Below are 12,767 nucleotides of genomic sequence, written 5' to 3'. Positions count from 1 at the left end.
ACGCTGCATCATGCGGGGCAGTGTGATAATCGCCTTAAGGTGAGTACACTTAGGTCCTGTGTAAACGAAGCATAGTAAGTATGTACCTTCAATAATTCGCTACAAACTTGTATCATTGAATGCCATTACTTGAATACTGTAGAACTAAAATGCTTCACCCAATAGAAGTTTAGTTCTGCAGTGTAGAGAAAATGTGTCTAGAAGTCAGACTTTTTCATATAAAATCTAAAACAATATCCAATTTAGATATTGTAGTACCTACTACTAGCTTAAACATATGTATAACCAGCGGCAAGTTGCTGGTCGAGTACCAAATAAGTGTGAACGGTCATTATATCAATTTCAAAAAACGTCAAAATCTAGCATTTTCTATTACAAAAGCCAGATTTTGATATCAAAAACCTTCAATATAGCTCCATCAGTACCTACTAAACATATAATATAACTAGTGGCATAGTGGCAAGTACCTCGGCGAGTGGGGCGCGGCGTGAACGGTCGCGTCGGATGCATTAGCGGCGCTTTTAGGGCGCCCACCCACTCAACCGGCTACTGCCGAGTAGCGCACAGGGCTGGCACACGAATTATATGTATTTGTAGAACATTTTGTTCTAAAAAATTACAGGAGCAGATCTTGAAAGTAATGGGAGCCGAAATAATGACAATACTCTAGAGAATTAGATCAAGATATTTTTTAAATATTTTAGTCATTGACATAGTGCGCAAAATCATACGTTTTATACAAGAAAAAACGTTATTTAAATCAATTTTTATTTTTTATTTAATTATTTGGGTCCATCAACATATCACACTTTATCATATCCTTAAATTGCTTGCCAACACTGTCCAAGCAATAAGGATATGATAAAATGATAGGCAATATTATGTGAAAATAATCTACAATAAATATAATAAGTACAGCATGCTATTAAAAATAACTAATATACCTAATTTATATATATATATATTTTTGTAACTACAATTTATTCCCCCCTCGCGCCAGCCCTGAAAACCACTGCTCGTCATTCGTCTCTAGCACGGCGGCGTCTAGCGCCTAACATACCCACACACGTCTACGTATAGCTATATACAGCTGCGTACAGTAACGTATAGTTAACTAGCTGTATCACGCGGTTCCACCAGCGTCTTAGAGAAACTACTTGCCATACCAAAACAGAGCTACCTAACAGTCAAAGAATCATTTAAATCGATTCAGTACTTACGATTCATTCAAACAAACAATCATAGCATTTTTCTTATTATACATATATTATACATATATAAATACTAGCAATTTTCCCGTGATTTTACCCGCTTCCCGTTTCAGTGAAAAATAAATCAAATCTGTTCAGTAGTTTATAATCGGTTAGTAGTTTCGGAGCCTATTGTTTCATACAAAGAAACAATCAAATATTCCCTCTTCATTAATAGAAGTATATTACATACATAGTTAGATACATATAGCCACGTATAGTAAGTAACATATAGTTAATGTATAGTAACGTCACGACTCTCCGTAAGGGGGTAGAATTTACAGCTGCTACTAACGGGAACTTAGTGCACTCGTGACGTGCTGAAGTTTTAGCTTAAAAGCAATAGCAAGTATTGCCTATTTTAGTACTGTTACTGTTGTGATTATTGAAGGTTTTTAGAAGTGGGGAATTGCAATGGAAACCCAAACCGGAAGACACTGGATGCAGGTCGCCTCCAACAGGTATCTGTGGAGATCTAAGGGGGAGGCGTATGTTCAGCAGTGGACGTCCTATGGCTGAGATGATGATGATGATGATGATGAAACCCAAGTTGGTAAATAACAAAGTATATCTCACATGGATTTATATCAAGTCAGAGGGCAAGTATATCACTAGCTATTTCTCTCTGTTTGTTCCACCCGTATAACGTGGATCACTGCTACCGTAACCCGGATAAAATATGGTTTATGTCATTAGGGTACCTATAGTGTAGCTTGCAAATAGAGGAAGAGTTTTTCAATTAGCTTTACTTATTTCAAAGACTTTAAATACAAACAAACAAAACAGTTATAATAACTAAATCCCTTCATATGAGGCCAACAATTTATACAAAAAAAAAAACAACATAAAAACTAGCATTACTTACCAAATAACCAAAATTCATAAAACAACCAATAAGAGCCCCCGCAGACCACAGACTTTTTATCGGCCGATAGTTTGGTCGGGCTCTTAATCAGTACGCAGATGTAAGCAAGTGCGCACACTATGACGATTTAGTATCGGCCGATAAACAAGTTTGATGGGCTTCCCGATTCCATTCAAACTAAACTGTCGGCAAACTATCGGCCGACCATATAATCAGTATTGGCTCCCTACCACACGCGCACACATAACGATTTTTTAGTCGGCCGACTAAGCCGATAGTTCAGTTCGCTCCGAGCTTTGACAGCGAATGGTCGGTCGCGCGTGTTTTGTAAAATGGCGTCGCCCAATTCTCAGTCACTTATTTCGGAATCTTCGATCGTGACTTTGATCTAGGAAGTCGAAAAAAGCCCTGCACTTTAATAATCGAGTAGTTTGGAATGCATACTTAGTGTAAAATTTTCCATTTTATAATCTATCACTAAAGATATGATGCACCCAATACTCTCGGGCTTTCTTTTTAATTTTCCTTCTCTGGTGTATGAGATCAATAATAACATTCCTATGCAATGTTTTATTAATTTTCATTGTGCGGTGCGACCACTCTTTTCACCAGTTGGTTAGAAACTAGCAAATAGTCGGCAGACTGTTGGGATAGTCTGCGCGCTCATCACCGACTAAACTGTTTAGTTGGCTCGGTGTGCGTACTAGCAGGCCAACCCGACTAAACTATCGGCCGATAAAAAGTCTGTGGTCTGCGGGGGCTCTAAAAAGACACGGCAAATGAGGCGAGCACTTTCCGAGATTGCGCGCAAAAGTTCGGACATACACATAAAGCAACCCTTGCTATGGGCGAAAGGGTAACGTTTTCTGCCTAGTTAATTTTCATGTATTCCAACTGACTTGATTAAAGTTTCTGATGTACGTTAATGTTTTGGGACGCAGTACCTACTGTTTTTTATTTTTTTGTAGAAAAGGGGTCGGTAGAAGTCGTGGTGGCCTAGTGGGTAAAAGACCAACCTCTCAAGTTTGAGGGCGCGGGTTCGATCCCAGATCAGGCAAGTACCAATGCAACTTTTCTAAGTTTGTATGTACTTTCTAAGTACATATATCTTAGACACCATTGGCTGTGTTTCGGATGGCACGTTAAACTGTAGGTCCCGGCTGTCATTGAACATCCATGACAGTCATTACGGGTAGTCAGAAGCCAGTAAGTCTGACACCAGTCTAACTAAGGGGTATCGGGTTGCCCGGGTAACTGGGTTGAGGAGGTCAGATAGGCAGTCGCTTCTTTTAAAGCACTGGTACTCAGCTGAATCCGGTTAGACTGGAAGCCGACCCCAACAGGCTCGGATGCTCGGAGGAGGATGATGGGTTGGTTGAGGTCAGATAGGCAGTCGCTCCTTGTAAGACCACTGGTACTCAGCTGCGTTCGGTTAGACTGGAAGTCAACTCTAATGTAGTTGGGAAAAGGCTAGGCCGATTATTGTAGAAAATGGATATTGTGAAATGCAATTGGTGTGGACAAACAAATTTTGTATTGTGAGCTTTGTGGGATTATAACCGACTGCCAAAAGGAGAAGATTCTTTATATTGAAATTAAATTCAAATAATGGGATAAAAGTAACCAATCCATATAACTAAAAGTTCAATAAAAATAAATATATGATCAAAACTATAGTTCGGCCGCTCAGAGAATGCGTTTCTGACACATCGCGATTGAACTGACGACGTAACTTTGTAATGGCGTTGCAGTACGATAAAAATATTTTTGCTGGTTGTTTATCGTTTTAACAATTGTTGAGCATTAAAACAACATTATTATATCAATAATAATCAATTAATGTTGTAATTTTGTGCCAAATTGAGTGTCAAATAACTTGGTAAACAATATTTTTCTAAATCTATACTGCGCTATTACAAGGTTATGTCAGCGCTTTATATTTGTAGTGCTGTGCTAAAAATAACAGGCAAGTATCGTAATCTGTTCTGGTTGATGGTTCTTATACAGTTATACTTATAATATAAAATAATACGTTTTGTTTTTCTTTTTAAGAATTTGAAAATAATGGACTATAGGATAACTTTTATGAAATATAAAAATAAAACTATGATCAAACTGAACGCGCGAAAGAAAGTAGCATTTTTATATTTAGGTTGAAAATGGTAACCCCAAATGGCATCATGGGCCGTCATTTTGTGACGCCAAATAGTCATTTGTTGTCGTTTCGTGCGCTAAAACCTGATTTTGGAAGATTTTGACCGAAATATCAGGATTGATTCTGTTATTGATAATACCTAATATACACGTAATATACACGTAGGCGAAGATGATGATGAAGACACCACCTCCTCAAGCGAATCGGAGTCTGATTAACATTCTGTACGCACATTCAATTCAATGTACTTACTTTATTGCATAGAAATACAGATTGTAACTTTGTAACAAAGAATAAATAAAACGATTTTATTATATGAATATTACCTTTTTTTGGTTTCCACTTAAATAACTAAAATATAAATTTTAAATGATTCCGCCAATTTAAAACGAAAATAATCTTAAAATAATGCGGCGGTTTATTTTGGGGGAACGGTAACGAACTCAGTGTTATGTTGTGCCCATCACTAGTCCTGACTAACTGATAGGTGTCAGGAACGCATTCTCTGAACGGCCGAACTATAAATAAAAAACAGTTTCTATAAACGAAACATACAACGCCATCTGTTAGTAACAATAGCAAACACCAGCGTTTTCTTTCACCGGCAGATGGCGCTATTAATCCTAACAAATTTTTTTCGGTTGCAGTTTATACTACAAAGGATAGATGTCGTTGTTCTTATTATAGGAGAAACAATTTCATTGTAGTTTCATAACAGATTTTGTAATAAAAGTTGTTGATATCGAATACGGAGTACGTAATTATGTTTTATACCGAAAACTTTTTCCAAAATTTAGACATGACAGGCTCAAATCACGTCTTCAAGTTTTATTAGTGAACTTGCTGACATTCTCAAAGTCAAAGCTCTTTATTCTGTGTTCATAGGTTACAAAAGGTGTTAGTATTTAGCAGTTCATCAGCGTTTACGTAGATTACCCTAACATAAAAACCTACAATAAACACTACAATATGTACTTACCAGTATCATGCTGAGCAGCTTGACGGCGTAGACGCAGACGCCGGTGCTCATGAAGTACCCTGCGCTCATGTTGCACAGCGATATCGTGCGCGACGTCACCAGCACCGCCGTGTGCAGGGCCCTGAACACAATCAATATTACATTATAATAGTTATAAATAAGTGTCGTTTCCACAAGGACAATTCTTGTTGACCCCTTTTCAACCGACTACCAAAAAAAAACCGGCCAAGTGCGAGTCGGACTCGAGCAAGAAGGGTTCCGTACCATTATTTAAAATGAGCAAAAAATCACGTTTGTTCTGTGGAAGCCCTCGAAAATATTTATTTTATTCTAGTTTTCAGTATTTGTTGTTATAGCGACAACAGAAATACATCATCTGTAAAAATTTCAACTTTCTAACTATCACGGTTCATGAGATACAGCCTGGTGACGAACGGCCGGACGGACAGTGGAGCGAAAACAACAGGGTCCCGTTTTACCCTTTGGGTACGAAACCCTAAAAAGAGGAGGTTCTCAACGTGAAGCATTTTTTTTTTTTGTATTTATCTTAGCGTTACTTAAAGACGACCGCAATCAAGGGCGTTGGTATTAGAGGCGGTCACATAGATGTGAACATGTCAATAAAAAAAATTGATCCTGCCATTTGTAAAGTCATATAGCCAACAAAGAAATAACATGAAAGCGTGCATGAGTGCGCGTAAATTTTAGTAATTTTAGTTTCTGAATTTGGAATAAAGTCTACGCACAAAGGAGAGGGCGCGATTTTTTTTAGATATTTTCGGATTTAAAAGCAAACATAGAAAAATATGATATGGATACCAGGTACAGTAATCATTGATTATATCAGCATTTCCCACCCAAATCGTTTAAAAAAGTATTATTTTATGAACACTTACTTAGCAGTAAACTGCGATACAAGATCATCTCGGTCGCAAGCAATCGAAAACAGATCTCCCATTACTTTCAGCAAATGTATCTTGTGTAGAGAATTCTTCTCCGCCGCTGGCTGAAATGAATTAATTCATTATAAGTCTATCAAAAAACCAGATCACATTTTTCCAGAAAGGAACAAATAAAACTATTAGTAAACTAAATGTGAGTTTCGATTAAATTAAAGCCTAAAAAGTTTTTATTTTTTTATGATAATAAGTATTGCCTGGGTGGATAATGATCAATTTTTACAATTATTGATGTCTATAATTTTGACTATCTTTTAAGGGATTAACTTCGCTGCGACGTTTAAGCACTATTCAAAGATGTATAGAATCTGCAGACCAACTAATTATACCGATTTTTTGTCTTTACTGCAAAGAACCTATAGTCGAATTTAGAATATCAAAGGAAAAAATACAGTTAAAAAGTACCAACTTACCAATTTAGTGCACTTCTCCACAATTCTATGCAACTCATTCAACTGCCTTTCCAAATAAGGCATATCTATAACACCTTTATTCTTCTCTGTCTTCCCTGAACTAAAGCTCATGTCACTCAGAGAAGAGCAAACCGAACTAGTCTTACTCAATTTCGGCTTATCTTTATCATTACCATTCTTCTTCTTCTTTCTTTTATTAGTATTCACTTCTCCATCTTCTTCCTTGTTATTATTATTCTCCATTTTATTAGACTTCTTCTCCACATCTCCGTTGACGATTTTATTTTTGTTTTTCTTGTGTTTTTTCTTGTCGGGTTCTTCTTCGAAGCCGTTTTGTTCGGTTTTCTTGTTTTCTGTGTCACAGTTGGAGTTTTCTAGGAACGGGTCGATAATGTGTGAAATTTGGTGGATGACTTTGCACGTTTTAGTTATGGTAGGAGTTAATACGTCTATGATTGCCGTCTCGTCTAGTGCTATTGTTTCGTTGCTTCTGGAAAGGAGAAGGTGAATGGTGAATTCTATTCATAATGTACTTGTAAAGAAGTGTTTCGTTTTTATTACATGACTATTTCTCTAATAAACCTCAAGCTTATGTAAGCTTGAGGTTTATTAGAGAAATAGTCGTTACAAGTATATAATAATATCCAAATAAATCTCACAACACAAAATAAAGGTATCATCCTACCCTACCACTGTCAATAATCAAAAAGTCCGCCAATTATTTTTATCAATGGGTTTTGTGTCGCCCGGGTAACTGGGTTGAGGAGGTCAGATAGGGCAGTCGCTAACTGTAGTTCACTGGTACTCAGCTACATCCGGTTAGACAGGAAGCCGACCCCAACCGCAAAGCTAGACCGATGACAATAAGAGCTATTTGGAAAGACTCTAGGCAGGTCATAATAAGACCTATTTTAATCAAGGCTACGCTAACTTACGTGCTTAATAGTTTCTGTTTGACCTTCCTGGCCTTCTTCTTGATAGCTTTCTGCTTCTCTCTCTCGCGTCTCTCTTGTTCCAGTCTCTCGGCTTCTTCTTGTAAGTCCTTCTCTTCCTTTGCAGTCTGGTCCTGGCTTTCTGATGTTGTCTGTTGGGTGTAAAAGTTCAGGAATAAAACCCGGGACTATGTAATGTTATTGGCATATGTTAAGGAAATAGTTTAGTCAGAACTTTCAATGTCGAAAAAGGGCGAAATTTTTGGCCTTAGCAGTCAATTTTGCAGATCGTTAACACTCTAATATGTGTGGTGATAGCAATGTTAGATAGAGCTGTGAATTGATATCTTATTATGTACATAATTACTACATAAGTTAAGGAGTTTTTCCAGAAACCGATCTGAAGATAAGAGGTTCGCCGAATAACTCAAGTCAGTATAGGTAGACTTCGCAAGTTCCGTGAACAATTGGCTGGTTCTTGATCACCCGCATCCTAAAGGAACTAATTATACGCATCCGAACAAAGACAGTGAATTCTTCAAATCGGTTCAGTAGTTTAGAAGCCTACAAACAATCTTTTTTTTTCTCTTTATTACACTATATTTATGTAGAACTGATAACTTACAGGCTGCCTGGGTCCAGTAGTGGCCTTCTCCCGTATGGCCTGCAGGTGGTTCTCGAGGCGGAGCTGGCTGGCGTCCTGCTTGTCGCGGATGCGGGACCGCAGGGCATCAGCTTCTAGCTCGGCAGCCGCCGCCAATGCTGATAGACGGGACTTTACGCCTTCCGCCTAGAAAGTAATAAAACATTTTAAAAAATAACCATGGAGTTCCTTGCCTGTTTTTCTCCATAGGAAAAGTTAAGCTACTTTTGAAATGGGCAACTAGAATCAAAGTTATTTAAATTTTTATGTTCATAAGTGCTTGTAAAGGCCTAATTGAAATAAAATAATTTAAATTTGATTTGGGGAAACCTTTTTCTAGGATTATTTTTCTTCTATTTATTCTTATTTTTCTTCTGCCCAAAGCTCCTAAACATGGCCGGCAACTTTGTGACCACTGCCTGCTACAGTCAAAGTCAAAGTGAGTTCATTGACTTGACTTTTGACTTTGACTTTATCTCACCTTCTCCCTAGCAGCGTCATCTCTCTCCTGCTTCTTGAGCTCCTTGAGCTCCTCGACCCGGGCGTCTCTCTCCTTCCTCTTCTCCAGCAGAGTCTCCACGTGTAACTTGCGAGCTGCCTCTAAAGCCTGGCGCCGGGCTCCTACTGCCGCCTCGCGAGCTGCTTTTTGTTCCTGCAAAGGGATAATAAGTAGGTATATAAAATTAGACAGAAAGAAACCAGGAACTGGCCGTGTAAAACTGTCTCAATAGATATCAAAACAAAATTGGTTTAGGAAGACGTCACTATTACAATATAAAAAATACAAACAACCGTATTGAGAAACTACTCGGAAGGTTGGTTACGTTTGTAACAAATATGTCCTAATTCCTTTTCAATTACAAAAAGATTACCGTTAGGTTTTGTGTTTTTTACATCATATATGAGGTACTAATAATAGTGACCGATAGATAAGCAAGTGATGATACTCATAACATACAACCAACTTTCCCAAAGAAACTTTTGTCTTCTGCTTTTAATTTCAGTTTCAGACAGCTATTGTGATTAAACTAATGAGTACAAAAAAAGTTTCTTTGCAAATGTTTGCAAGAGATCACGCGTTCAAGTACCGGTCATTAATGACAAGTAACCCTCTCTATAAGTATGCTGTTACTTACAAGTTTAGACAATCGATCCCGCCTCATCTGTCGCAGTCGTGTAGTATGCGTACGGCACTGCTCGAGGAACTCGTGGCGTCTGTTCTCGGCTTCTAGCTGTTTGATGAACGCTATCTCTCGAAGTTTCTCTTCTTCATCGTGAGCTTTGCGGACTATGTCCTGTGGGAAAGTATTATATACGTTATAGTTTTTAAAGAGAAATGTCACGCTGAAAAACGTACAAATGTCCGAATTGAGAACCTCCATTGAGAAAGTCTGTTAAAACAAAGACTAAGAATAAATAAATTATGAAAAAGCTTTATTAACTCCTGAAACAATATGAAGTGGTTAAAATGTGCTCCTACTACAGTAAAAAAAAAGTAAGATGTACTTTTCAAAAGTGTGTCACTTTTGTATATACATATACATAAAAATGAAACCTGCTTTCCGTTGTCACGACATAACATGAAAACGGTTTGACCGATTTGGCTGAAAATTAGAGGGGACGTAACTTAGACCCGGTAGAAGGTTTTAGGATAGTTTTTGTCACCATCCGACTACGGGACGCGGGTGGTCCCGCGAGCACAAGCTAGTACATATTGTACTATGTATTTTGTATATGATGGCGCCACCGTCGATGTGTCAACCGTCGATCTGTCAACGGTGGACCTTATATAAAGCGGCGCGCGCGCACGACTCGGGTCATTCGTTCGCCGACCGTTGCCGAGTTCACACCTCCCACGTGATCATTTATTTCGTTAGTATTAATTGTAGTGACTAATATTGTGTTAATTGGAGTAAACCAGTGAGTGATTCTGTGAAGACCTCTTTGTTTTATTTAACGATGTCGGATCCTGACGCCGACATATATATGTTATGGACCAAGTGATAAATTGGGCAGTATACATAATGCCCGGTCATTATGAAAAATGCCCAATATGAGAGTGCAATTTGATAATAATTATTCAAATAATCAAATTGACCGGACACTATACATATTGCCCGTGACCTGTTGGGCAAAGTAATACAAACATATTTAATTTCATTTTCTTAACATAACACATCACATATTAATTGACCCAGCATGGAAGTAAGCATGCAACATTGCAGCAAGCATGGCTTCTGTCACGGCTCCGGCGCTGCGGGGCTCCGGCGGTCCCATGCGAGCTTATCGTCGCAGATGGTTTTCACGCTCACCACCGCAGCTTCGGCTTGCTGGCCGGCTCGCCCCTCCGCGTCTACGCGGTTTTGAATTGCACTCTAGGGGTAGGGCAGACAAGACTACGTGGAGTCGGTTTTGCAGCGATTCGTTTTCGTCACTAAGTTCAATTTTTAATACAATGTTTTAAAAAAAACGAGCCAAGAAAAATGAGATCAAGAAAAACGAGGCCGAGTTAGTAAATCAAATGACAATTGTCCAATTAATAATTTTGTATCTAGACTTGTAATTTTCCATTAAAATAGAACATTATAATTTAAAACAATAATCATAAAATATGTAGCAAGTAACAGGATTTATTTATTAGAACAACTGCCACCCTCGCACCGCATAAAATATAGCTTTATTATCAAATTGCCCAACTATCATGTAGCAATATAATAATGCCCGTACAATGTGATAAATAATGAAGTTAAGATAGTTATTAATCACATGGCCCGATAAAGCTAGACGTTATTCATAATGCACGGGCATTATTTATAATGCCCGAATTAATCACATGGTCCATAACATATATAAGTATATTTTGTATTGCTACGCAAATTAATATACTTTCTTTCTTTCAATATGTCAAGCCTGATATGATACAATAACAATATAAGTTATAGATACAATGTAATTTTGTGGCAATTTTAAATCAATACACAAACATAAGGTTAGTACGACAAAAACTGTAAGCAGTTTATACCTTGAGATGTTGATCTCTATTCTCAGCGGCTTTCTGAAGGCGCCTCTCCATTCGCAGACGCTTCTCATCTATAAGCTGATTCTTAGCCACCTGCAAGGAATATAAAAAAATATATAAAGTAAAATAAAAATACAGGTTATTTAAGCTAGAAAGTGGAGTGAAGTTAAATCAAGACATCAAGTAGGCTGCTTTAGGAGCTTTGTTTTTATATTTGTGTACCAGTTTAACTCGCCTTTAAACCCTTTAGGAAATTATTGTATAACATAAACTGCTGCATCCTGTTAGACTTGAAGCAGTCACCAATTAGGTTATTTACACAAGAATAATTTTGGGCCACCTGGTCATCATCCTCCGAGCCTCTTCCCAACTGTGTTGCGGTCGGCTTCCAGTCTAACCGGATGCAGCTGAGTACCAGTGTGCCACAAGGAGCGACTGCCTATCTGACCTCCTCAACCCAGTTACCCGGGCAACCCAATACCCCATGGTTAGACTGGTGTCAGACTTACTTTACCCCAATTTATTTGGGGTCGGCGCAGCATGTTTTCTTCTTCCATTTACATACTGCAATTGTTTTGGCTTAAGTTTTACATCCGCCTGAAGCTAACCCTCCTTGGGAATGCTATTGAGGTGGTTCTCCGCCACTTTGCGGGTAGCCCAACCCAAAGTGCTGGTGGTATGCACTAGACCTTAGCTCCCTTAGTCGCCTCTTACGACACGTTAGGCACGACCTGGTAAAGAAAATGAAGAAAATCTCCCCTACCTTAACTTCCTCAACCCTGGCCAGCAGCTGGTGTATCTTCCTGGCTCGTTCGGTCTGGTACTCGATCCTCTGCCGCTCGGCGCGAGCTTGCTTGAGCTGCAGGCGCCGCAGCGCGTCCTGCAGGCTGCCGCGACGCTTGATGCCTTGCGATAACTTCGCGTGGAGTTGTTGGGCACGACCTGGGAAGAAAAACAATAAATAAGTTATGTAATTCGGTATTAGATAAAGTATTTATTTTGGGCCTAGTCAAATACCCAATTAATTTTTAACACGCTTTTATTAGGTCAGCCTGTATGTAACTGAGTAATGTAAGCTAAGGTAAATAATTCAACCATCTTACAAGGATTGCAGCGTCATGAAGCAGCCGTATGTAGTTCTGATATCAATACAATAATATGGTATTATCGAACTAATCTGATGATGCAGCCCGAAGATATGAACTGGAACTTCATGATGGAACATCATATGCTAAGTTTAGACTTCTGGAAAATGATTTTTACGTGTATTTCTAAGAGCGTGTTCTTCTAGCGTTGTTTTAAGTGTATTGCACATTTGCATATAAGAAGTTATAGTTATATTTACCTGGATCCCTAGCGACCAGTGCTTCCAAAGCTCCCAAAGTATCCACACGTTCAGCCCAAGACATGCCGGCTAGAGCCGTCTCATACTGGTCTTCTAGACTGGCAGCTAAGGACAGGTTCTCAGTAGACTGGCAGGAGACGCCCGCTGATGTGTCCTCGCAGAGGATTTCTGCGTCAGTCTGTGATAGATAAGATAGTAGATTTTACT

At 38.7% G+C, this 12,767-nt stretch overlaps 1 protein-coding gene across 1 annotated transcript in view; it reads right to left on the bottom strand.

The window, feature by feature from the left end:
- The window catches only part of LOC110371151 (S phase cyclin A-associated protein in the endoplasmic reticulum), a 63,389-nt gene that overhangs the window by 42,730 nt on the left and 7,892 nt on the right, over window positions 1-12,767 (bottom strand). The window contains exons 4-13 of the mRNA XM_064041157.1: window positions 12,561-12,738; window positions 11,979-12,157; window positions 11,219-11,308; window positions 9,333-9,491; window positions 8,678-8,848; window positions 8,179-8,343; window positions 7,557-7,705; window positions 6,622-7,111; window positions 6,146-6,255; window positions 5,250-5,370 (exon numbers count right to left, since the gene is read on the bottom strand). Of these exons, the coding sequence (XP_063897227.1) occupies window positions 5,250-5,370; window positions 6,146-6,255; window positions 6,622-7,111; window positions 7,557-7,705; window positions 8,179-8,343; window positions 8,678-8,848; window positions 9,333-9,491; window positions 11,219-11,308; window positions 11,979-12,157; window positions 12,561-12,738 (1,812 nt within the window). The remainder of the gene's footprint in view (window positions 1-5,249; window positions 5,371-6,145; window positions 6,256-6,621; window positions 7,112-7,556; window positions 7,706-8,178; window positions 8,344-8,677; window positions 8,849-9,332; window positions 9,492-11,218; window positions 11,309-11,978; window positions 12,158-12,560; window positions 12,739-12,767) is intronic.

This window comes from Helicoverpa armigera, chromosome 24 (genome assembly GCF_030705265.1).
Source record: "Helicoverpa armigera isolate CAAS_96S chromosome 24, ASM3070526v1, whole genome shotgun sequence".
In the NCBI taxonomy this organism is placed as follows: domain Eukaryota; kingdom Metazoa; phylum Arthropoda; class Insecta; order Lepidoptera; family Noctuidae; genus Helicoverpa; species Helicoverpa armigera.
The sequence above is the reverse complement of the archived record's forward strand: the minus strand, read 5'-3'. Positions and strand labels throughout refer to the sequence as shown.